Consider the following 27,830-nt stretch of genomic DNA (forward strand, 5'->3'; position numbering starts at 1 on the left):
GGTAGAGCACTTGCCTAGTATGTGCGAGGCCCTGGGTTCATTCCCCAGTACTGCAAATGAAAGTGAGGGTGGTGGAGACTTGAACAGGTAAGAGTGGCACATGCAGCAGACAGTAAGTGAGGTAAGTACTGAAAAAGTCCCACTGGCAAAGCAGATGGAGATCAGGGTAAGAAATTTCATAGAGGGAAAGAAAGGTAAGAGTCACACCCATGTGAATGAAGATTGAATACAGAAAGTTTTCCTTAAAGGAAAAATGGGTCAATAATCAGAACAGTTTAGAATTAACAGAGTATTATCTTGAATGGGTGAGAATGTTTATATGCTAAAAAGAAACAGTTGAACAACATGCATGTTACAGTTAGGAAAGTCACATTGGAAAAAGAACCCTAGAAGATAAGAAGGACCACAAATAAAAGTTGAGTCTTAGGAGGAAAGATATTTCTCCCATAGCTACAGGGAAGGAGGAGGCCAAAATGGCATGTTAAATGAAATGTGATATATTTTTTAGGGCTCAAATTTGAAGAAGTTTCTAGACAAAATAAAGTCAACAAGCCATAGTGTAGGAAGCTAGGGATGGAGTTATCCACTTAATTAAGGTTTGGTAAGGCTTTGGATAAGTCTTACCCATCTCTGTCAATTCAAATATTACCTTCAAAAGTCACTTCCTCCATGAACTCTTCCATGACTTACCCTTAGAAATAATCCCTTCTTTCCCCAAACTTTCTCTAAATCTTCCTATGGCAGGCATTTCTTTGTATTCTTTAGCTCCTAAAACAAGTATTTGCCAACATATGGGTGGAATTGTTTCCTAATTTATTTTTGAAGTATGGTACTCTAACTTGGAAAGATACAAACCATCCCTCTCTCTTAAAGAACATACTACTCCTAGTCTCAATTCTAACCAAATAATAATTAAAAAAAAAATTATGCCAAGTTCTTATTACTGTACTACTGAAATCTCTTACCCACCCCACATTCCATATACCTCGGTGCTGATTCAATTGAACCATATTCCAGATCATCTACTTTGTGAAAAGCACTGTGATAAGAGGTGCTATTGGTCCAGGCCCCAAGGGACAGAAAGGTTCAAATTCTAGGCCAGCTGGGCAACTCAGGAAAACCCTGATTCAAAACAAATTAGAAAGAAACTACAAATAAGTAGAACACCAGTTGAGTAAAGGGAATGGCGGCGGGGGGAGGAAGAAAGTGAGGGAAAGGGGAAGTATTGGGGACTAAACTTGAGCATATTATAATCCAAGTTTGTATAATTATGTCAAAATGAACTGCAATATCATGTATAACTATTATACACTAATAAAAACTTTTAATAGAAAGAGCTAGGGATATATTTCAGCAGTAAAACACACCTGTACCCAAAAGAAAAGAAAGAGAGAGAGAAAAAAAAAAAAAAAAAAGAAAAGAGGTACTATTGAGTATCAAGAAATAGAAAAAGACAATAAGACAGTCCCAGTCCTAAAGGAGCACAAAAGAATATGTATGGTATGCTTTCTCTCCCATACAATTTCAGCTTCTCTTGCAAAACCCAGCCTAAAATAATCTTCACCTCATCTAAACTCTCACACAGTGACTGTTTGCATCACTTCTTTAGCAATCATATATTGCCTTGTGACATTTTTGACTTTTCATTCTTTAATGCTAGGTAAATTTTCTAAGGTTTATGTCCCATCTGTCCAATTAATCTGGAAACCTTCCAATGGCAGGGCTAGGTTGTAGTTTTGCCTCTTTTCCAGTTCTACCAGGATGTCCTGAACAATAAACTCAAAAGTGTTTTTACTTGTTTTAAAATAATTTGTTTCACTGAAGGCATTTTTCCCAACTTTTTAACCATGTCAGAAAAAGTGAATAAAGGAATACTATCGAGTCATTCAAAATAAAAATAGCTATTAACCATACAGGAAAACAAAATAAAAACTTATTTTAAAATAACTTGAGAAAATACTTAGAACATAATAATAACCTCCCATTAAAACTACAGTCTATTCTTTAAAATGTTCTGCTACATGGATTTTCCCAAAGCAGCTCACTTTTTGGCAATTTCTTATTGTTATAAAGTTCTTCCCTGTGTTTATATTGCCTAGTTCTATTTGCCTGGTACACACAGATGATAGATAAACTGAACCTCTCTTCCATTCCACAGGAATTTTTTTTTTAATCCATGTAGGCAAAATGTTAAAGAACAGATGAATAAATTCCTACACTGGATGAAAGGTTGAACTTTTGAGATTCGGGTTCTATGTTCCCTCTAAATCTTATTTCCTCATTAAATAGCCTCAGTCTTTTCAATTGTTCCTTATAAATCACAATTTCTAGACCTTTCATCATCAGGTCATGCTCATCCAACATGCTCTCATCCTAGAGCAATAGCCAGGTCTCAACTAGTGGCCCAACACCCACTGATTAGAAGTGGCTCTTCAGGTTCTATGTTGAAAAGAACTCTGATCTATCAGAACTGTTCACTGCAGGTAGAAGGAACCAACCTCAGATCCATTATCCCTGCTCTAGATTACCAAGTTCCCTTTTGTGTGTGAAGTACTAGGGATGGAACCCAGAGCCTCATAGCGTAAGAGGCAAGTACTCGACCATAGGCCCAGCCTTCAAGTTCCCTATTAAAGTATGGCCTCCAGAACTGAACACCAATTTCAGGCAGTTTTCTGATGAATACAGAAGGCACTGCAAGGATCTCTTTGCTGTGAATATCACATTTTTATTAATGGTTAATAAACACCCCAGGTTTCTTTCATTTTCTTTTCCATTAGTGCTACTTCCCTAACTTATGCTGTACTTAGACTTTTTTTGAACCCCAATATAGGAATTCACATTTATCACTATTAAATTTCCTCTATCCATTCAGGGCATGTAAAAGCAGAATCTGTTATGCAATTTACTAACTGTCTCTTCAGCACCCCAAAGTCAAACACCACCTTGAGCAACACATCATGGATGCCTTCCTAAGTCCCAATGTTTATTTTCTAAGTTTTTTTAAAAAAATACATATTTTTAGTTGTAGTTGTCAACAGACCTTTATTTTATTTATTTATTTTTATGTGGTGCTGAGGATCAAACCCAATGCCTCCCACATGCTAGGCAGGTGCTCTACCACTGAGCTACAATTCCAGCCCCAGTCCCAATGTTTTATATATAATAATATAACACGTGCTAAAGAGTTTTTTTGAATTAAAAACCTAACACCTCTTTTTGAAGAAAAAATTCTCCACGTCACCATTTTTAGCCATTTAAAACATGCAATACTTTTAGTACATTCACAATGTTGTGAAATCATTATGAATTTCAGAATACATTCACCAACCCCATTAAGCAATCATTCCTCCATCTAGCAACTCTTTTTGAATCTAATTTATTCAGCCAGTTACAATTATTATTATTATTATTATTATTATTATTATTTTGGTGGCACTAGAGAGTGAATCCAAGTCCTTATGCATGCTAGGCAAATGCCCTACCACTGAGTTATATCCCTAGCCAGTTATGAATCTTAATTACATTGTAATCTAGTTCACATTTTTCCAACCCTGTCTGCAAAAGTATCATTAAGACATGCTTTCAAATGCCTTGCTACAATCTAGACAATACTGTGTTTTTCTCTGACTCAGAAATCTGATGACCATGTCCAAAAAGAAATGATAATAATGTGACATGGCTTCTTAAGGAGTCCATGTTGGCTCCTAAGCATCATTTATTTTCTCCTTAAGTGCTCATAAATTATGTATTTGACATGTGCTCTAAAATTTTGCCAGATTTTTTTTTTTTTTTGTACTGGGAATTGAACTCAGGGGCGGTTACCATTGAGCTATATCCCCAGGCCTTTTTAATTCTTTTGAGACAGAACCTTGCTAAATTGCTTAAGGCCTCACTAAATTGCTGAGGCTGGCCTCAAACTTGTGATCCTCCTGCCTCAGCCTCCTAAGTCACTGGGATTACAGGTGTGTACCCTGCATCCAACTTTTGCCAGAAGTTACTAAAAAGGAAAACACAGATGCCAGAATTTGTGATATCTATTTTTCCTTTTTAATAATACATTTGTGCTCTATTTTTTAGAAACACACTCCTATGCTTTACAGTGTCTTAGAGATCACTGACTACAGTTCAGCAATTATACCTAAACAATTAGGAAAATCAGGGCTTTAATTTAAGCTGTATTAACCAGAAAATTCAAGAACTCAGTGGAGAATGTTAAGAAATTATAAAACAATGAGCATGGTGACACAAGCCTATAATCCCAGAGACTTGGAAGGCTAAGGCAGGAGGATCCCAAGTTCCTGGCCAACCTGGGCAATTTAGCAAGACCCTCAGCAATTAAGAGAGATCTTGTCTCAAAATAAAAATAAAAAGGACCAGGGATATACTCAGTCATAAGGCACCCCTTATACTGAAAGGAAAGAGAGAGAGTGAGCGAGCAAGCGTGCACACGCCAGTTGAGAAAGAACAGCATTTCCCAGCTTGGAACACTAGTACTAAGAAAGACAATCTGTGAGAAAAGAGTCTGCCAGCTAAGTTTGAGGAATATTGTGTATTATATCCTCTCCCTTAGAGTTCAGAATGTATGGATCCATGATTAAAGAGTTTTAGTAACCCGCCAGTTGAATAATCATCTTATTTGGTAAATTCCAGTATTTCTGAAATTAATTTTACCACTAAATTCTTTCTTACTTAATGCTGAAGCATTCATCAGTACAAGATAACTTGAGCCAGGTGTGGGGGCACACACCTGTAATCCCAGCAATGAGGGAGGTTGAGGCAGGAGGATCACATGTGGGATGCCAGCCTCAGCAGCTTAATAAGAGCTGGTCTCAAATTGGAAAAAAAAAAAAAAAAATTCTTTTAAAAAAGGGTTGGGCTGGGTTTGTAGCTCAATGGCAGAGCGCTTGCCTGACACATGTGAGGCACTGGGTTTGATCCTCAGCACCACACAAAAGTAAATAAAATAAAAGGTATTGTGTACATCTGCAACTAAAAATATTTTTTAAAAATAATGATTAAAAAAAAAAAGTCGGTGGGTGCTGGGGATGGGGATGTAGCTCAATGGTAGAGTATCCCTGAGTACAGTTCCTGGTACTGCCAAAAAAATTGAGGCCAGCCTGGGCACTTTAGTAAGACCCTGTTTCAAAATAAAAAAATAAAAAGGGGCGGGTGTGGCTCAGTTATGGAGCTATTGTCTAGAAAGTCAGTCACACAGTTTCTTAAAATCCAAGCTGTACTCTCCTTCAGCAAAAGGGTATGTTATGTTAGTTTGGCATGTCTGCTCCTCTCTTCACAGTCTTTATGTCAAAAATCTTAATCCCAAACCTGTTTCCTCAGCACCAGTATTCCACACTATTAATCTGTTTAACATCATAATACAACTTGCTTGAAAGCACTCTAAAAAACTCTAGCCAATTTCCCTCAAAGGATATTTAAGCCATTTATTTCAAAAATCTCAACAATTGAAGTTGCCTTGTTCTGGGGGAAAAGATTAGTTCATATACCAGAGAACATGGCACACTCTAGAGTGCGTTTCATAAGAAAGTCACTGCTGATGCTAAAAATTTGATATTGCCAGGTGTGGTAGCACAGGCCTGAACTCCCAGCAACTCAAGAGGCTGAGGCTGGAGAATGGTTTAAAGTCAACCTCAGCAATTTAGCAAGGCCTTCAGCAACTTAAGGAGACCCTATCTCGACATTAAAAACAAAAAGGGGCAGGGATATAGTTCAATGGTGAAACACCCCAGATTTGATCCCCAGTAAAAATAAATAAATAAATTTAAGATATTACCCAAAAATTACCTGGAGAAAAGTTTAAAAATAGGATCTCTACCCAAATCCTCACATCAAAATAAATTCTAAATGGCTCACAGAATGAAATGCTAAAACTGTTATTTTTTGTTATTCCAGGAATTGAACACAGGGGCATATAGCCACTGAGTCACATCCCTAGCCCTTTTTTGTATTTTGTTAAGAGACAGGGTCTTGCCAAGTTGCTTAAGGCCTCACTAAGATGCTGAGGCTGGCTTTGAACTCACAATCCTCCTACCTCCGTATCCCAAGCTGCTGGGATTACAGGTGTGTGCCACCATGCCTAGTAAAATGCTAACACTCCTTCTAACCTAAAAACACTAGAAGAAAATAAGGAAAAAGAAAACTGATAACATATGTTCAGAAAAAAGAAAACATGCTGCTTTGGTAAGGACTCTATAAAAATTACCTCTCCCCCTAAAGAAAAAAAAAAGAAAGAAAGAAAGAAACCCAAATGTAAAAATAAAAGATTAATAAATTCAAATGTTAAAGAATGATAAAATTATGGCATTTGCAGGCAAATGGATGAAATTGGAGAATATCATGCTAAGTGAGATAAGCCAATCTCAAAAAGCCAAAGGACGAATGATATCACTAATAAGTGGAGGATGACACATAATGGGGGGGAGGGAAGGGTTAGTGTTAGGGTTACAGTTAGGGTTAGGGAGGGGGGCAAGTATGGAGGAAGGAAGTACTGTATAGAGGGTAAAGAGGGGTGGGGGCAAGGGAAAAAATAACAGAATGAATCAAACAACATTACTCTATGTAAATTTATGATCACACAAATGGTATGCCTTTACGCCATGTACAAACAGAGAAACAACATGTACCCCATTTGTTTACAATAAAATAAAATAAAATAAAATAAATTCAAATGTTTAAAAATTCAAAATTATTTCAAACACCTTACACAAAGTCAAAAATTAAAAGATAAACTGGAATATTTACAACACATCTGGCATATAAAGGCCAATTTCCTCAATATATAAAGAACTGTTACTAATCAATACAAAATGTTTAAGAATCCATTAGAAAAATAACCAAAGAATTCTACCAAGTGTTCACAGAAAAGGATATACAAATGACCTTTAAACATATACTCAGCTTTGCTCATAAATAGATAATCTAAAAATGAAACTACGTGAAACAACTATTTTCACCTACGAAATTGGCAAATAAAAAAAAAAACTATTAATACTCTGGGTTGCTGAAATTACATGAACAACAGTCATTTTCTACATTATTGATAAAGAAACATGTAAACTGGTACAACCTCTAAGAAGTGCAAACTGGCAGTATGTATATTCTCTTTGCCTCCAAAATTGTACTTTTAGAAATGTATTTTGCAAGAATACTTACACATGCACCTTGGTATACACACAAAGCTACTCAATGTAGTACAGTTCATAGTAACAAAAACTAAGAGAAAATGTTCATTCATGTTTAAATCCACAACTGAAAACTAAGCAACTGTGAAAAATAAAAATGAGACATAATACTGCATTCATGTAGAATGAGTTGTAAGATAACAAACAAAATGTGTACTGTACCCCACTTTTAAACAAAGAAATAAAAGTGATTTGTAATTATATGCATAGAATCTCTCTGGAAGAACACACGATTGTAACAGTGGTTCCACATGGAGAAGATAACAGAAACTGAAGAAAGAGAACTAAGGAAACAGACTTTTGAGTGTGTGTGGTACTGGGAATCAAACCCAGGGCCTCTTGCATGACAGGCAAGCATTCTACCACTGAGCTATATCCCAGCCCTGGAAGGTAGGTATTTTTACACTGTATATCCTTACATAGCTTATGAATTACACGTCATGTCCCTGTGTCATCTATTTGTTTTTTGTTTGTTTTGTTTTGTGGTACTAGGGATTGAATCCAGGGTTGCTTTCCACAGAACTATATCCCCGATCCTTTTCTTTTTTTAATTTTGATACAAGGTCTTGCTAAGTAGATGAGGCTAACTTCAAATTTGTGATTCTCCTGCCTCAGTCTTCCTCATCTGTTTTCCTGGTTTTTTTTTTTTTTTTTCTTTTTTTTCTTTCTTTTTTTTTTTTTTGGTACTGGGGATTGAACCCAGGGGGCACTTAACTTCTGAGCCATATACCCAGACCATTTTATTTTTTATTTGGAGACAGGGTCTCACGAAGTTGCTTAGGGCCTCACCACTAAATTGCTGAGGCTGGTCTGGACCATGCAATCCTTCTGTCTCAGCCTCCTGAGTTGCTGAGATTACAGGAGTGTACCACCATGCCCAGCTACTTATCTGTTTTTAATTTTTAAAAAAAGTCTTAAATAAAACATTTTTTATTAAGACCCAAATTAATCTAAAAAAATTTTTTGCACAGATTCTGAAATTTCTTAAGGAAATCCCCAGTCAAATCATTGTCCAGTGCTACCTTTACAAACTACTAATGTCCAAATAAGCATCACCCAAGACATAGCAATATGTCTTCAGGGCAGAAAAATATTTCCTTGTGAATCAGTTAAGTAGAAGGTAATTTCTGTTTAATTACAGCTATTTTGAGGGTCACTTGAAATGTACATGTTATGAAATGACCTGTAATTAGAGACAACTGCACATATCTGTGAGAGTTTTTTTATTTAAATTTTATCATTTTCCTATCTTTAATGACCCTTTTCAACTTTTCTAAATTTCTCTATTCCTTTTGTTATTCCTCTGTTTCTTCTACTTGGTGAACCAATTAAACTCAATCAAAAAAATATTTTGTTTCTTATGTTGCTGATCAATGATTCCAAGTAACACTTTGATACCTTTTAATGTTATGGACAAATAACTATCACAATAATATATTTCCTTACAAAAATCTCACAATTCTTAGAGCCCAGCATTCTCTCAGTCCCCAAATATCTGTCACAACAGCAGCCAAGCCTGGGCTGGCAGCTGCCTTTTCAGTGTTCCTTCTGCTTTTCGTTATGATTTCCAATGAGTCAACAGGAAGGTATTCTGAGTAAAGAAGAAATAGAGGCCTTCAGACAAATCTTTCCTCCACCCACAACCTCCCCAAAATACAGTTCTTGCCAAACGATCCAAGGCAATTTCCAATTCAATTTGCCACTCCTGTCTGTATGAGGTCACCATTGAACAAATGAGAAACTGGTAGAAGGGAATGTCTAAGCTGAATCCAGTGCAGATAACAGGTTATGAAGAAGAAAAACAATCAGGAAGAGTCCAGCAATCTAGTTAGACACAAAAATACATGAGACAAACTGGAGACTTACCTACCTACCTCATGCAGAGTGGTAGGTTGAGCAATTCTGTAATAAGAGGCAGAAAAAAGCTCTAATTCCTTCAACCACTCGACAGCTAGACCAAATTACTTAATGTCTCTGGGTACCAACTAACTTGATTGGACTTAAATCTTTCCCATTCCATGCCTACAGAAGTTAACAGCACTAGCACTGATGTTACACAGACCTGGGTTTGAATTCCTCAGACAGTTATATAACATTGGGATAAGTGATCTTAACTCCTTTTTTCCTCTTTAAAATAAAATAAGGACTAGGGAGTGTAGCTCAGTGGTAGGGCACTTGCCTCACATGCTCAAGGCCTGGGTTCAATTCCCAATATAGCATAACATCACATAAAAATTATTTCTATCTCACAGTATGGTTCTATGTGCATTTCATCATCCTTCTGCCTAATTACTGATAGTTACTACTGTTGTCATTATTTGTAGAAATAGAAGCACTACTACAGCAGCAGCAAATTAACATGGTAGTTAAAGAGCATGGGCTTTGGAGTACTTGCCAAACCTGAAATCTGGATCCACCACTTATGAGAAGGGAGACTAACCTCTGAGCTTTGTTTTCCTATTTGTTAAATGTAAATAAGAAGCACCTCATGGGCATCAAGAGCAATTAATCAGATAAAAGCAAATAAAGTGTTTAGCAAAGGGCCTAGCACATCATAAGTACTCAATAAATGGTGCTAATAATGACAGTGAGGACGCGGGAGAAGCAAGAGGAAGACACTGACTTTGGGACATGGGACTTATTTTCATTCATGATGGCCTTGCAAATGGCACATCTGGCGGGTATTTGACTTTCGAGGGAATTTGGGCTTTTAACTGTCTTAAAAGTAGAAGATTAAGGTTTCTATTTAAAAAAAAAAAAAAAAAAAAAGCAAAAGTCTTACTAATCTAAGTCTTCCTAACATACAGTTATAAGAAATTTTTAAAAAATTCAAACAAATAAGTAAACTCTTACTCTTCAAAATAAACCGATAACCAGATCTTTGACTTAAATGTTTAATTTTTTTTTTTTTTAACTTGGAACACTGTCAAAGCCACTGCTAGGAGCCTTGCAGAAGAAAAATCAAGCAGTAGAGGTCTAAATTTGATCAGGTAGGCCAAGAGCCCTAAGCACTCAACTGGTACTTCACTCAGCTTGCTCAAAGATATGGTCTCTAGGCAACCAAGTCCCAAACTAAACAAACAGCCACAGGAGTATGAATCACTTCCGGAAGGTCTCATTTTGCCTACCAGCAATTTCTTATACAAATACTTGTCAAGGGGTTTATTTAGGCAGCCCTAACTGGAAACAACCAAAAGTCCATCAAATACCACAAAGCTTAAAACAAAACAAAGCCTGCTACCAACAGGTATTCCCCCATTGCTACATCGTGAAGCAGAAGATATTGTACTAAAATCAGAGACAAGTCAGAAAATAAAATTCCTAGAACACGGCAACTTGGGACCTCAAATACATTTTCATTATTTTGTCATTAGGGATTTTAAAATATATAAGCACAATTACTGTTTTGCTCTCTTAAGACCAGAAAATATATTTGCCAAACTAGGTCAAACTAATGGGTCACCTAGTCCAGCAAGACTTCCCCAACCATTTTTTTTTTTTTTTAATATTTTGAGTTGTAGATGGACACAATACCTTTATTTTATTTATTTATTTATTTACTTACTTACTTACTTACTTAGTGGTGCTGGGGATTGAACCCAGGGTCTTGTGCATGTGAGGCAAGCACTCTACCACTGAGGTACATACAACTCCAGCCCAAGACTTTCCCAACCTTGACTAGTGGACAATCCATACTCAGCTGACCAGTTAATAGTAGTCTCCTGCGGTCAAATCCATCTTAACCACTACTGATTGTAAGGAGAACTGTTAAAGTACTACACTTAACACTCTTGGTAACCCACTCCTTCTTTCCACCTCAAATAGGATTTTTTTATGTATCACACTATTCTTCATAAACTAAACAAGGTCACCTAATCTATTTAAAAGAGTAGAGAGGGAAAAGGACTTAATAGTTCAAAACAAAAATTACAAAAAGAAAAAGCAATTACCAACAACAGTACCAAGGGAAAAAAGACTACAAAAAATCAAATCAGTGAAACAAAAGATATACATGAAGCACACATCTAGAATGAATGTTCTACCCAGGGACTCAGGAGGCCGAGGCAGGAGGATAGCAAGTTGAGGACAGCAAGACCCTTTCTCAAAATAAAAAATAAAATGGGTTGGGGTGTGGCTCAGTAGTTAAGCATTTCTAGGTTCAATCCTCAGTACCAAAAATTTAAAAATAAATAGAAAGTACTTCCAAAAAGTTAAAAAAAAAAAAATTAATGCTCTAGATGATTTTGTTATGATTTAACATAAGCAAAGAAATGAAGAGGCATAAAAGAGACAATGCAGATCTCACCCCCAAGACAGAACTAATGAACCAGAACCAATTATTACAGGTATAATGAATAAATTCCTAGAACTAAAATAAACAAAAAAAGATACTATAAAGAAGTCTTGGGTTGGGGATATAGCTCAGTGGTAAAGCACTTGCCTAGCATGCATGAGGCCCAGAGTTCAAACCCCAGCACCACAACAAACACACACAACGTAAACTCCATAAAATTTTAAACTATACAATGAACAAATAAAATGGAAACTCAAGGAACAATGTTTACAACAAATATTAGAAAGTTAACTTGCATATTATAAGAGAGATCACAGAAGTTAATATCATGATCCTGGAAGAGGCAAAATAATAAATAGAAAATTTGCATAAGAAAATAAAATTGATAAACAAATATGTAAGAAAATGCTTAACTGCTCCAGTAACCAAAGCAATATAATTTTAAACTGGAATAAACTTAAATAAATTATAGATATTATATAGACATTGAAAAGAATAATTAAGCAGGGCATGGTGGCACATGCCTGTAATGCCAGCTACTCAGGAGCCTGAGTAGGAGAATTAAAAATTTGAAACTGGCCTCAGCAACTTAGCAAGGCCCTCAGCAGCAAGTTCCTGTGAGACCCTGTCTCAAATAAAATAATAGTAAGTAAAAAGGAATGGAGATGTGGCTCAATGGTTAAATTCACCTTTGGGTTCAATCCCCATTACCAAAAAATAAAAATTAAGAAATAAAAATTAAGAAAGAACAATTTAGCCAGGCATGGTGCAGCACACACCTGTAATTCCAGCAACTTGGAAGGCTGAGGCCAGAGGATTACAAGTTCAAGCCGAGCTCCAGCAATTTAGAGGCCCTAAACAACTTAGTGAGATACTGTCTTAAAATGAAAAAATAAAATAAAAAGGGCTGGAGATGTGGCTTGGTGGTTAAGCACCCCTGAGTTGAATCCTGGGTACCAAAAAATAATTTTAAAGAATTTAAAAATAAAAGAAAGAAATGAAACAATAATTATTTGAATTTGTGATTACATTTTTAAATTATGTACTTATAGATTTTTTTCTTAATCCTGTCTTCACTTTTTCTTTATTATAAAATTAATTATCATTGTAAAAAGCATTTTTAATATATAATACATAGTAAATAAAAAGGAAAAGTCTTGGGTTGGGGACCTGACTCAGTGGTAGAGAGGTCCTGGGTTGAATTTCCAATACTGACAAAAAAGGAAGTCTTCTCACACCTTCCACCCCCATTCTACTCCTTAGAGGTATCCTGTTTCTGGTTTTCCTTTCAAACTAAAGTTTAAATCTGACGTGAAAAAAATAGGGCTACCAACTTTTAGGATCTTGAAAATGCCTAGAATATTCCCCAAAAAAGTATACTAACATCTCATTATCTTCATATTAAATCTGCTTTTGCCAATAAATGTGTATGAAAAACACATATTGAGTATTTTTCTGTATTTCACCATAATGGCACCTAAATCCCACAGCAACTCTGTAAAATACATAGTATACCCATTCTGCAAAGTACAAATTTAGGCTTACTCTTCCAGGTAAAGCAGCTTGCAAAACCAGAATCAGAAGGCAGACCAGACCAAACGCAATTCTGATTCTTTTCACTTCGCCAAGATATCCAAACATTCAAAGTGTGCAAGGACATTTTATTTAGCTTTTTTGAATTTGTTTTACCTAATTATAAGTATCATGAGTGCAGTCATATGACTTTTCTTAGTAATATTGATATCTATTAGCTGCCTTTTACTAGACTACTCTCCACCTGCTTTTTTTGTTTTGTTTTGTTTTGGTTTTTGTTTTTTTGGTGGAAGTTGGGGATTGAATCTAGGGCCTATATGCTAAGCATGTACTCTATCCCTAAGCTACAACCCCAGCTCCACATCTTTCTTTCTTTTAAATTTTAGATTCACATTTCTTAACTATAAATTTTAAATTTTGCAAAATGTTTCAGCTATGAGTTAAGGTAAAGAGCTTTTAATGACCACACTAAGAACTAATACTCTGATTTGTTACATTGTTACTGTAAGAAAGCACTTAGTTTCAAGGACTTTAACAAATAACACTTTAAATGCAACCCATTTCTTAGGGTAGAGTCTGTCCAAGGCAGTTAAACTAAAATGTTTCAAAAAAGAGAATGTTGGTTTCCCTCTATATCACCATTTTAAGAGTAAAGGATTAATGCCATTCCATAATCTCCCCTTGAGAATGATGACTATACAAATGCATCCAGTTCCTAGTTCCAAAGGGCCATTAAGTAGCTATATGCCATAGGTCCTGAATCACAGTGGGTTTGCTGAAATGACTAGTTTTCTTGCCTATAAAAGAAGAGCTTGGGTCAATCTCCTAAAAATGATCTCCCTCAATATTGGCACCCCCCAAACACACACACACACTATACTGGGGATGGAACCCAGGGCATCACACATACTAGGTCAAGCACTCTACTGAGCTATATTTCAAGCTCCCACCCACCCACTCTTTTTTTTTTTTTTTTTTTTTTTGGTATTAGAGATTGAACCCAGGGACACCTTACCACTTAGCTACCTCCCTAGCCCTTTTATTTTTGTATTTTGAGACAAGATCTCACTATATTGTTGAGGCTGGCCTATAGCTTATAATCCTCCTGAGTCAGCCTCCCTGGTTGCTAGAATTACAAGAGGGGACCACTATGCCTGTCCTCACCCCTTTTTATTTTGAGACAGTGTGTCACTAAATTGACAAGGCTGGTCTCCATTTGCAATCCTCCTGCCTTAGCTTCCCAAGTAGCTAGGATTACAAGGGTGCAACTCCCTCAATCTTTAAGTGATGCTTCTCAACTGAAAATCCTAGAAGATGGTGGTCAATTCCTCTTAATTACAAAAGGCAAATTCAATGCTAAACTCTGTTAACACTGTAGTTTCTGACAGTCTCCAAAAAAGCCACAAGTCAGTATTTTCCCTTCTATAAGGGGAGGAAAGTAGAGGAATTTATAACCATGAAGCAGGAGAAAGATGATTCAGAACAGACTTAAAAAGACATACCAAGTCTCTGAACAAAGGAATCCTAAATAGACAAGCACAGCAGGTACGGGAATTAACCTTCCAATGACCTTTACCTAACAGAATTTTCTTCCATTTCCAGAACCACTCACACTTCCTCCACACCTGCTCTTCCCTGTTCTGCATTCCTGATGTGTTCTCTTCTTGTTTCTTTTTCTTTTCACTTGAACCTTCTTCTGATCTTTCTCTATTACTTTTCTCTTGTCCCTCACATATTTACAGATCACCTCTTTCAACTGAGCGAAATGGTATTCATCTCTCCCATACAACTGCCAAACCAAATGTAAAGCCCAATCAGAACAGGCGAAAGAATGAAAGCAAACACACATTTAAGCATAAATAATAACTTAAGATGTCTCTTTTAAGTTCTTGCTCCATGATATAGCCCTTAGCAAAAAGCCTTAAATCTTTCATTAGAACAACAGCTTAATTTCCATATTGAAACTACTTTTCAAACAATTAATAAACAGAAGCCTTTATATATTCTATTTCCCAACCACTCCCAATGTATATTTTTATGAAATTACCCTTAAATTTTCCCACTTAACCCTTTGGGGACATACCCACACAGTCTTCGCACACTCATACTCACTCTATACACTCTCCTTTTTCTCAAGAAAGAGCTCTATTAAAGGAGGGGGTGGCGGACACAACACACACAGAGTGCCCCAGGATATACAATGGTGCCACTGTACTAAAAGGTGGAGTTTTTAGTGGGAGGAGTAGAGGCATTATAAATAGAACTGAAGAGGGGAAGCTTTTCTCCCTTGGGGCTCTCTGATCTTTATTTCTGCCTTCGGAGCCACTGTAAATCCCAGGCCTTGGGGCTCCTTCAACTTGAAAAGGAAACTGGACCAAGCCAATCCAAAAAGGCAAATTTGGGCCTTGTACTAGAGAGGCAAGAGGAGCCCTAGAAGCACACAATATGTGCAGCCCAGCTCCTCAGGGCACAAACAACTGGGAGAGGAAGACCTGGCTAATAACAAAAAGCATGCCAATCACCTGTAAGTACCAGAAAAATTTTTAGGAGTAGCAGCAACCACATTAGGTGGCTCATAGGGCTCCTAGTCCCCTTTTTCTCACCACAAAATTCCCAGGCTTCCTAGTACAATATAGTTGTAAAATCTAAAAAGGTGCTTCCAAAGTTGATTTTCTAATCAAGGTTTTAAACAAAAATCACATACAGATTTTTTTATGATTGCCTACATAAAATAAACCAGGAGCATTTCCACAATTCTAGGCCAACAGCAGAGCTTGGCAGAGCAATACTGCAAGCATAATGCCTTCCCTCTTCACCCAAAGTGTAAAAAAAGTAAAGACTATCATAATGTCTCCACTACTTGAGTCACTTCCTAAGCAACCAACTAAGAAAGCACACCATGGGATAAGAGCCCTTGGATAGATTTTTAAAGCAAATGGGTCACTTTTCTATACTGGAAAAAAATACCTGACAGAAAAGAACATACTCTGGAGTAGATGCAAATGAAATGCCTTGCCAGTGCAGCAACTGTGGAAGGAAATATGGTGGAGAGTATCATTCTGTCCTGGTTATCATCTCTCAGTATGAGGCAAAGTTCTTTAAAAAAAATTATTGTTATTTTTTGGAGACAGGGTCTCACTATGTTGCCCAGACTGGTATTGAACTCACAGTCGTCAGCCAGGCACAGTGATACACGCTTATAATCCTAACAGCTTAGCTGAAGCAGGAGAATCACAAGTTTGAGGGCACACTTGGCAACTTAGCCAGAACCTGTCTCAAAATAAAAAGTTTTTAAAAAGGAGTGGGGAGATGGTTCAGTGGTAAAGCACCCCTGGGTTCAGTCCCCAGGACTAAAAAAGAACTTATAACTCTCTTTCTTCAAGCTCCCAAGTAGCTGGAATTGCAGGCGTGCATCACCACACCCAACTCTAAAAACATTTTAAACTCTGTTTCTCAATGAGGAGGAGAACCATCAGAACCACTAGAAGCTTTTAAACTACATAGGTGTGGAGCTGGGGATGTAGATCAGTGGTAGAACACGCTTGCCTAGCATGTGCGAGGCCCTGGGTTCAATTCCTAGCACTCATATACAAAACAACAAATAAAATATATGAGTATAACCCCTCCACTATAGACCTCCTGAACCAAAATCTTTGTGGTAAGGCCCAGACATCTGTGTTTTAAAGTTATTTTAATGCACACACCTAAAGAACCACTGCACAAAATGATGGAAATTATTCCCTGATCAAGAAACTACAAGTAGACCAAGAAAACTCAGGCCTCAGTTTCTAAACTTCCATTTAGAAAGGTAAGCATCATGCCTACCCTGGTTTCCCAGAAGGGTTTTAAACTCAGAAAAGCAGCCTAGATTCAAGAAGGCACACCCAAGGGAAGAAAAATAGAACTGAAGAGGGGAATCAAGGGCTATTACTTTTTTCTTCTTTTTTCTTTTTTTCATTTTTTAGAGGAAGGGAAAGATCTGAAGGGTTAACAGGTTAGTCCTAGGATACAAACATGTTTGTTATATTGTTCTCTGGATCATCGTGTAGTATTTTAAGATTTCCAGAATTACCCAGAAGCAGTGCAGCACTCCTGAAATCCCAGCAACTCAGGAGGCTGAGGCAGGAGGATTGCAAATATTGAGGTCAGCCTGGGCAACTTAAAGAGACCCTGTCTCAAAATAATGGGAATGTAGCTCAGTGGCAGAGTGCTTGCCTAGCATGCACAAAACCCTGGGTTTGTTCCGTAGAACCAAGGAAAAAAAAGAAAAAGAAAAAAGATTTTCAGAATTATTAAAACAAAATACCCAATACTCTCATTTATTAATCCCATTTGAAACATTCTTAACATTCTTCTTTTTTTTTTTTTTTTTTTTTTTTTGGGGGGGGGGTGCTAGGGATCAAATCCAGGGCCTTGTACTTGCAAGCACTCTACCACTGAGCTATCTCCGCAGTCCCTGAAACATTCTTGATTTTCATTAAAATTTGCTGACAAATACCTTTTATTATTCCTCACTAGACTTTCCACCAAAGCTCACTTAAAGAATACATAATCTATAATTACATCTACTTTTCCTGGGACAACACAAAGGAACATAAGCACCAGAACAAAAGAAATTAATTACTAATAGTAAATTGACACCCTTAACCCAGGTATTGAGGCATCTGAAAAGAAAAACTGCAGTTGTACATTCACTTCATAAAGAATGCAGACAATGCTGCCTTTGGTAAACCATCTTTGAACATTGCCAGATGGATGGACCAATACCCACAGCACTACCCTTCTAAGCCTCCCAAACCCAATACCCACTCCACAAGTCATGGGGGGAGGAGACACAATTCATACATAAATCAAAACCAGTGAAGAATCAGCAAAACATTCAGATCAAGAACTTTGAACTCTAAAACTGCTATTTCTCTCAGACAGCTGGCAATACCCAAAACAAGCACCATAAGCATAAATCCAAACAGCACAAATATAGAAACGTTCAGGATACACACATGCTCATCACAGTGTTTCATGATGAGGGATCATCAAGGTTACTTGCTCCCATGAATAAAGCCCTATCTATACTTATCCCTTCAACTACCAGCCTCCCACAATCCCGCATACAAAATACAGAGAAATCTTTATCTCTCTTCACACCATATCAGTTCCCTTCGACCCGGTCTTTTCTCCAGCCAACCCATCTTTACCTTTTGGCTTCTTCCAAATGACAAAGGTACTCATAAGCCACATTCTGACGTCTCCTTTCATCCATCTCCTCTGCAGTGAGTCTCTCATTATCCAGGACAGCTAAAACATGAAAGAAAGAATGTAAATACTAGAATCTGTAATCTTCTTCAGTGATAAAAGAATGCCACAGCTACCAAATTCCTGCTAGTCACCTTGAAGGTCAAGTGTTTGTGTGGATAGTCAGATATACAATGACTTTCCTAAAAAAAGACCTATGGGAGTTGTGTGTGACGGTGCACACCTGTAATCCCAGCTACTCAAGGTGGCTGAGGTAGGAGGATCACAAGTTCAAGGTCAGCCTAAGCAATTGAGCCAGATTCTGCATCAAAATAAAAAAGGGTTTTTTTTTTTTTTTTTTATAGCTCAGTGCCCAAGGCCCCAATATGGCTATAAAAAAAAAAAAAAAAAAAAAAAGAGATGGGGGGAGACACCCTCCTCTCAATTTGCCCTTCATTGAAAATGTACATTAATATGAAAAGGTGCTAAATTTTATTGTAACCTTGAAAAGTAGACTTGAGATTTGGGTCTTCTTTTGTTCTTGTGTTAGAACTCTTTCTAAATACAGATCTCATCATATGTCCTTTTATTAATAACCAAAGCCAGCAGTTATTGAGAATTAAGTGGTAGTAATTGTCCTAAGCATTTTACATGCATTCTCTCCCTGAAGTCCACAACAATCCTATGATTATCAGTTCTTATTTTACAGATGAGGAAATTGAGGCCTGTGAGCTTAGCCCCAGGGCTAATTAAGAGGAGGGGCTTGGGTTCAAATACAGACAGCCTTCTACACCCAAGGGCTTAACCTTGAAGCTATCTGCCTCCTTTACAAACACCCAAGGTATTAAATTCCTAACTCCTTGGGAAGGCAAACGAGGCCTTTGGAGTCTGGTCTGAACTACTTTTGGAAACTTTTCCCCTTTCCTCCCATCACTCTGCACACCACACCACTCAGTTCCTCACACACAACACACAGTGTCCCGGTACTCTTCCACACCCTAGCTGGAGTCAGATCTCTTGCCCCACCAACCCCGTCAAACTTCTCTGTACAGCCTCATTCAAGAATATTCAAATGTCACCACCTATGTCCACAATGACTTCCCCAAACCTCTTCTCATCCAGATTACTGTATGCCCGTTATCGAATCTCTTGTCTTTATTGCATCTTATCATCATTAGCTTGTACACCTGTCTCTCTGATTAAAAAATTCTTTGAAGGCAGGGCCTGGTCTAACTCTAACTGTTGCTGAATGAAATCATCCTTTTTTTAAAAAAGACCATTATTCCCAAAATGTAAAATAAAAATCGAAAACCTTGAGACCCCAAAGTACACTCCAGTAGCCAATGGTAACCACCCCACCCGCAGTTCATTGATGTCCCAAGGATGGCGACAGAAAATAAGGAAGTCAGAGGTTTTCGGTGGCTTTTTTTTTTTTTTTTTTTTTTTAAGTTTTGAAATTCTGACGAGGGAACTAAGCCCGAGAAAGGTGAAGTGACTTGCCCAGGACCGCACCTCGCCTAGCCTGGAGCCATGCAGGTGTGGACCCCGGGTCTACCTCGCAGGCACCACTCGGGCACACCTTTCCAAGAAGCCCGAGCGGAGCCCCAGTCTCCGGTCCCGAGACACGCCCTGCCCGGTCCTCCAGCCACCTCACCCCAGGCCATCTCCCCCAATCTCGGCCAAGCTGGACTGTGAGAGGCGCCGGGTGGGGCTCCTTCTTTCGCAGTGGGAGCTGAGGCAGGGAGGCCTCCGGGGTCCTACCCGCCTCCAAGACGGAGGGGGCGCGGGCCCGGGCCTCCCGCCCTCCACCCAGCCCAGCCGGCTCTTCCGGGTCCGCGCGGCCGGCAGCCACCCTGCCCCACCCGCCCGGCCAAGCCACCGGGAAAATCTCGACTGGAAGGCAGCGAGCCCAAACCCAAAGCTCCCGCGCAGGGGAGTCCCGCACTCACAGCCATAGTGCGGCCGAGCCACGCCCAGTCCATCAACCTCGTCCACAGCGGACATGGCGGCCGAGCCTGGGTCTCTGCTGAACAAGCGGTGAGACCTTGAAGACACGGGCGGCAGCAGCTGCAGCTCCTACCGAGTGCGCGGGCTGTCGTGGACCTGAGGCCTCGCCCCGCGCTGTCAGTCCCGCCCCACAGGCCCCGCCCAGCCGCGCTGCCCAAAGTTGCCGGGGAGGCGCGGTCATGGTCTCTAGGCCCCGCCCCGCCTACGCCCCCCCTCAATCCGCTGCACCCTCGGCTGCCGGAAGGAAGGAGGAGGAGCCCGCCTGCCCGGGCCCGCGCTCCACCGGGCTCTGCCAGGAAGGCTGCCCCGGCCTTCAGCCCCGCCCTGCCGGCCACCGCCCCATCCGCAACTCAGACTGAAAGACCGCGATGTTGGCGGCTTGAAATCAAAACCTTGGGCCACCTCCCTGCCCTGCCAGCTAAGTTAACTTCCGCTACACTAAGGATCAGGGAAGGCGTCTTTACAGATGGCCCAGAGTATGTTCTTGTTGGACTGAGCAGGACCCAAACTGCCATAAAGGACTGGGGTTGGAACCGCAGTAAGCGCAGTCTCAGTCCACCCAGATTTACCAGTAGTCGCCAGTGTAGAACTATTCAGTCTTTCAAGTATTTGAAACGTTGATTCTAAAACAGAACCATGTTTACCCAAACTTCCTTTTGATTCCCTGCCGTTGTTCTTTGCAAGTTCTTTTGTAGGGTGTCTTTGCCCTATTGGGGATGCCTTTTCCCCCTGCATCTTGTTAACCGCCCTGAAAGCAGGTATTTGAAGGAATTCTGCCCTCAACCCTTTTCTGGTTTGTTTGGGTTTTTGTTTGTTTACCCCCTTTGCCCATTCTCAGTAACTTTACTCACCTTAAAGTGCTGATGACCTGTAAATATCTATCACAAGACCAGACTGTCTGGAAGCCCCTCCGTATATTCAACTAATGAGCATTTTTATCTGTTTATGTTGCAGATACTTCAAATTCCATGTGTCAAACTTGACCTGCTTTTGCTATATTCTCTATTAATGGAAGTACTAAATTCCCAGTGGGACACACCGGGCTCCTTTCCTCGTGTCCTACATTCAACATGTGTTATTTCGGAAATGTCTAGCTTTTGTCTCTGTGTCCCTGTGATTACACTGTTTAGATTATCATCATCTCTATTTTCCCTTCTGCCAACCAGACCCTCAGAGTCATCACGGTGTTCTTTCCAAAGTGCAAATGCAATGTGTTCACCTTTTCAAATCTACATTTTTCCTATTCAGTCACAATATGGTACAAGTTCCTTAGCATACCAAATAAAACTCTTTACAAACTGAGCAGTCTTTTTACTCCAGCCATTTTCAATTTGTTCACTCTTCCTTCAATTTTTTTGTTACAGTGCTAGGGATTCAACCCATGGCCGCACACATGCTGGGCAACTATTCTACCACTAAGCTATACCCCAGCCCTCAAACTATTAAGGAACAAAACATCCCCATAGAAAAATGGACAAGGATTTAATTTATTATAGTTACAAAATCAAAAATTATTTTTTTCTTAATATTTTTTGTTTTGTTTTGGTGGGGATTTTGTTAGTTATTTTGTTTGTTTTTTAAGATGGATCTTGCTATATTACCCAGGCTGGCCTATTTCTTGGGGTCAAGTGAGCCCCTGCCTCAGCATCTGGAGCAGCTGGGACTACAAGCATATACCAGAGAGCCTGGAGCATTTTTTCTTAAGCTTTTTAAGTAAGCTTACAAGTTTATTATTCTATTTATAAGTCTAGCACTTTTTACCAATCACTGTTTAGAAACAAAATAATTTTTATCCTATTCACTAACTTAATTCAGCATCATCAAACATTTAAAATTATGTCTATAACCTTAATATATTAGATTTTCTTTTTAATTCCTACACTTATCTGACCTAGGACCTTTTCAAAGTTTTGTAATCCTTATAAATCAAGTATGCTTGCAAATATAATGAAACTAGGCAGGTGAGGTGGCACACACCTATAATCACAGCAATTTGGGAGGCTGAGGCAGGGGATTGCAAGTTTGAGTCCACCTTCAGCAACTTAGTGAGACCCTGTTTCAACATTAAAAAATAAACAGGGTTGGAGATGTAGCTCAGTGGTAAAAACTATCTCAATGTAAGAAATAAATGGGTTGGAGATGTAGTTTAGTGGTAAAACATCACTGGGTTCAATCTCCAGTAGCCCCCCAAAAAGTATATGTATACATAATCAAAAATATGAAGTTAACCAGGCACAGAGGCACACCCCTGTAATCTCAGCAGCTTGGGAGCCTGAGGCAGGGGATTGTGAGTCCAAAGACAGCCTCAGCAACTTAGCGAGGTGCTAGGCAACTCAGTGAGACCATGTCTCTAAATAAAATACAAAAAGGGCTGGGAATGTGGCTCGGCGTTTAAGCACCACTGGGTTCAATCCCTGGTACCAAAAAAGTAAAGTAGGGGCTGGGGATATAGCTCAGATGGTAGAGTGCTTGCCTCACATGCACAAGGCCCTGGGTTCAATCCCCAGCACCACACACACACAAAAAAAAAAAAAAGTAAAGTAGACCTTATAGGCCTGTGTATGTAACTTAGTGGTAGAGCACTTGCTTAGCATGCAAGGGGGTTCAATACCTGGTATTGCAAAACATAAAAATAAAAGCCCAGAACAGTTGTGCACACATGTAATCCCAGCTAGTCAGGAGGCTAAGGCAGGAGGATCAAAGTTATCCTGGGCAACTTAACCAGACATTGTCTTAAAATTAAAAAAAATAAATAAATTAAAAAGGGCTGGAAATAAACTCAGTGGTAGAGCACTTGCCTAGCATGTGCCAGGCCATGGGTTCTATTCTCAGTATCTTACACACACACACACACACAAAGTGAAATATGCTCGTATTTCATCTTAACCCCGACATATTATTCCAATAGATTTTTACTTCATTAAGCCTTTCTGTACATAATTATAAAGTTTCCCTGAACCAAAAGTTATGATGTGCTAAGAAAAACCAATCTAGTTAACTAAATTTTTTTTTTTTTTTTTTTAGTGGTAGAGACTGAACCTAAGGCATCATGAGCACTAGGCAAGAGTTTTCCCTCCTTCACTAAGCAACACTCCTTGGTCCCTAAAATTATTTTTGATGAGGTACCTCCAACAGGTACAAGTCCTGAAGCTGCAGATTTTGAGAGCCTTTTTTCTTTTCTTTCTTTTTTTTTTTTTTTTTTTTTGGTGGGGGTTACTGGGGTTAAACCCAGGGGGAGTTTTTATTCTGAGACAGTCTGGTTAAATTGGGAGGATGCGTACCTATAAACTTCCCTTTTGTGTGTGTGTGAGAGAGAGAGAGAGATGCTGGGGATTGAACCCAGGGCCTTGTGCATGCAAGGTAAGCATGCTATCAACTGAGCTATATCCCCAGTCCTCCTGTAAACTTTCGATCCTCCTGCCTCAGCCTCTCTAGTCATAGGTGCGCACCACCACACCAGCCCAGAGTCATTCTTTTCACTGTCAGCTGTCATTCTGAGCTCCTCTTTATATTATGTCATGGACTTCAAAATCATTGCTTTCCCCGGGAACAGTGGCCCATACCTGTAATCCCAGCAGCTCAGGAAGCTGAGGCAGGAGGATCACAACTTCATAGCCAGCCTCAGAAACTTAGGGAGGCCCTAAGCAACTTAGCAAAACCCTGTCTCAAAATAAAATATTTTTTAAAAGAGGGGAAAGGAGCTGGGAATGTGGCTTAGTGGTTAAGTGCCCTGGGTTCAATCCCTGGTAGTAAAAACAAACAAACAAACAAAACTTCATTTGCCTTACCCTCTGACTACTATCAGAAATTTATATGGGGTGTGTTTGCCTCTCTGTATTTACCAAGTTTTTTACAATGAGCTATGAGAAGTATTACTTTTTCAGTAAATATAAATATAAATATGAATAAAATTAATAAGTAAATGAATCAGTAAAAAAACTAAATGGCAAAATAATGAGCTATATAGTCATTTTTGGAAATCAAATTGGTTCTTGACCTCAAGGAATTTACAAGCTGGTGGGAGTGGAGCAATATACAGAATAGATTGAGATAAGCACCATAATAGAGGTTTCCCTTGGCATGGAATACCCTTTAGCCTCTTATCTGCCTGGGAAACTCCTACACAACTTCCCAGATCGGACTCAAATGTCACCTTGTCATCCAGATAAAATTAATCACTTCCTCGTGTGTTTCCCAGTAGCACTTTAAAAACCATATGTCTTCAAAAGCAAGTCTTAAATGATTTTCACATTTAAATGCTTCTGAAATCAGGTTAAGCCTTCTTGCAATTAATATTTTAAAAACCTAGAACTTAAAAAAGTAGATAAAGAAGTAATAAACAGTGACTTGGGAGGCTGAGACAGGAGAATCACAAGTTCAAGACAGCCTCAGAAACTTAGCAAGACCCTAAGAAACTTAGTGAGACCCTGTCTGAAAATAAAAAATAAAAAGGGCTGAAGATGAGGCTCAGTGGTTGAGTGCCTTTGGGTTCATCCCCAGTACCAATGAAGAAGGAGGAGAAGGAGAAAACTATCATTGCTTGGAAATGTGTGAATTTAATCTCTCAGGAAGGGTCAAAGAACTTTCAGAGTTAGATCTGATATCAGATTCACACTTTAGGAGTAACTGAACTGAAATAGAATTAGGTTCTTCACAAAAACTTTGGATGCAGGCTGGGGTTGTAGCTCAGTGGCAGAGTGTTTACCTAGCATGTGTGAGGCATTGGCTTTGATTATTAGCACCACATATAAATAAGTAAATAAAAATAAAGGTCCATTAACAACTAATAAAATATTAAAAAAAAACTTTGGGTGCAACTATAAAGAGCAGGCTGATAAGTAATTACAGTGATAAAAATAAGCTATTGTCAATCAGGTTTTTTTTGTTGTTTTGGAGTTTGTTTGTTTGTTTGTTTTTGGTACCAGAGGTTAAACCCAGGGGTACTTTATCACTGAGCTATATCCCCAGTCCTTTTCATTTTTTATTTTTGAGACAGGGTCTCCCTAAGCTGCTAAGGGTGGCCTTGAGTTTATGCTTCTCCTGCCTTAGCCTTCTGCATCTTTGGGATTACAGGTGTACACCACTGCACATAGCCATTTTTTGCTAAACTTTTAAGTGTTATCCATTGCTTATTTGTATATATTATTGCATATATACTTGCTAGAAGAAAATATATTTTGCCTTGTCCTTTAGGTATTCAGATATTCTGAATCTTATGAATCTGACACAGCTCCTGCAAACAAACTATTCTAACTTTAGATACTTCTTCAACTCTTCATTTTTTTCAGAAAGGAACAAAAGTTTTTAACTACCTGTTTATAATCAAAGTCTTTTACTCACTGCTTACCATATTCCAGAACATGCTAGTGCTTTAGATATACTATCTCACAACAACCCTCTGAAGAAAGTAAGATTATCTTCATTCTACAAATGAGGAAACCGGCAAAAACAGATGTTTTGCTCAAGGTCATAGATTTCAGAGCTGGGAATCAAGTCTAGGTCTTTCTGATTCTGCAATCTCTGGCAAATCATCATTCAACATCAACTCCTGGTTTATGGCAGCTTATCAGTAAGAAGGTGTCATGTCCATTCACTTTCTAGTCATTCATTTCCCAGTTGTCTCTAGAAACCTCCATCAAACACGTATGAATAGTCATGTCCAATCTAAAGAAAATTGTAGATGTTGCAGGAGGAAGCCAGGAAGACACCCAGAATGGAACTGGGGCATTAGTTTCATGGTTGGGGTTTTAAAATAGGCCATAAAGTCCTACTGACGTCTCAAAGATATGACAAAGGTCAGATATGACCCATCAAGAGACATGGTTAGGAATTGTGAGCTCAGGGGTGGTCATAGAAAAATATAATGAAAAGAGAGATAGATGGGGCAAGAAAAATCAAACTCCACCTTAGGATTAGATCTGGAGACCCTGGCGTGTGCAGGGTGCCCCGCGACATGCCTCTTAAACATCTACAGGAATAACAATGGGTCACAAGTAACAATAGCCAACAAGATGCGGTGGTGCATGCCTGTAATACCAGTGACTCAGGAGGCTGAAGCAGGAGGATCACAAGCTCAAAGCCAGCTTCAGCAATTTAGTGAGACCCTGAGCAACTTAGTGAGACCCTATCTCAAAAAATAAAAAGGGGCAGGAATATGTCTCAGTGGTTAAGCGCCCTGAGCTCAATCCCCAGTACCAAACAAACAAGAAAACAAGTGACAGTAGCTAACTTGTAATGAGTGCCCTCTAGACCTGGGTATATGCATCACCTCATTTGACCTTCATGATAAGTCTTTGAGGTAGAAACACTAGAATTCACCAATTAAAGAATAAGGTCATTAAGATTCAGAAAGGTTAACTAAGTTACCAAAGATTAAATGAGTAGTTAGTGAATTAGCCAGGATTCAAACTGCACTTGACCCAAAGCCCATATATGTGAACACTACTCTCCACTCATATGCCACTTTCATCCAGGTAGTGGCTACCTAGAAAGCCAAGTTGAAAGATTTGAGAAGCCACATCCACCAAAGAATGTGATGGACACAAAGATGACAAAGCAATCTCCAGGAGCTTCTAGACATCAGGACAGAGATCTGAGAGCACAGATAAGAGAACAGTTGATGCATGCCTATAATCCCAGCAACCCGGGAAGCTAACGCAGGTGGATTGCAAGTGTGAGGTCAGCCTTAACGAGTTAGCAAGACTCTGTCTCAAAATAAAATACAAAAGGGTGTGGAGATGTAGTTCAGTAAGTAGAACCCACTGGGTTCAATCCTCAGTGCCTAGGGACTGGGAGAGCAAGAGAGAGAGAGAGAATACAGTCAATTTTTACTAGATTATACAAGGTTTCCTAGAAGTGTTATTTAAACAAATCCTCCAGAGACAACCAGAGGAAAGGGTGAGAAAGGACACAAGTTGGGGAAACAGTATAAACAAAGCCAGGAAGTCATGAAGATGTATTGTGTGTGGGTGTGTGCAAGTGTGATTGTGCCCTGCTCTCTGCCTAGCTCCCTTCACTCAAGCCTTCTCAAAGAGCGGAAACCAGACAATCCAAAAGTTCAAGTGGAACCCTTTTTGGAAAAATGCCCTATCCTTGGTAGATGACGGAACCTCCTCTTTCCGCAGGTACCAGGTTGCTAGATGAAGAATGGGTGGACACATGAGGTGAGAGGGGTTATAAATATCTTCTTCCATTGTTACTCCTCATTCCCTTTAGGACTGAATTTGGGTGAAGGCAGATATCCCTGTGGAATGACACTTTCCTATGGGTTCCTCCAGGTGTGGAGTAAAGAAAGATCTTACGGGGTCTCTCAGGAAATTACAGACAATTGGGGACATTTCTACCACCGCTAATATTGTCAGAACAGGGCAATGTAAAATACTGCAAGACTTTGTTCACCATTAAGTTATGTAAAGACCAACACTAGCCAGGGGCAGTGGTACACACCTGTAATCCCAGTGGCTTTAGGAGGCTGAGGCAGGAGGATCGCAAGTTCAAAGCCAGCCTCAGCAAAAGCCAGGTGCTAAGCAACTCAGTAAGATCCTATCTCTAAATAAAATACAAAA

At 39.1% G+C, this 27,830-nt stretch overlaps 1 protein-coding gene across 2 annotated transcripts in view; it reads right to left on the reverse strand.

The window, feature by feature from the left end:
* IQGAP1 (IQ motif containing GTPase activating protein 1) overlaps positions 1 to 20,369 on the reverse strand; it is a 105,263-nt gene extending 84,894 nt beyond the window's left edge. For both annotated transcript variants that reach the window (XM_079126791.1, XM_079126790.1), the window contains exons 1-2: positions 20,208 to 20,369; positions 18,222 to 18,321 (exon numbers count right to left, since the gene is read on the reverse strand). In XM_079126791.1, the coding sequence (XP_078982917.1) occupies positions 18,222 to 18,321; positions 20,208 to 20,262 (155 nt within the window). In that variant the 5' untranslated portion in view covers positions 20,263 to 20,369. The remainder of the gene's footprint in view (positions 1 to 18,221; positions 18,322 to 20,207) is intronic.
* Between the last annotated feature and the right edge of the window lie 7,461 nt (positions 20,370 to 27,830).

Source organism: Sciurus vulgaris (assembly GCF_902686455.1).
Source record: "Sciurus vulgaris genome assembly, chromosome: 2".
Classification (NCBI taxonomy): Eukaryota; Metazoa; Chordata; class Mammalia; order Rodentia; family Sciuridae; genus Sciurus; species Sciurus vulgaris.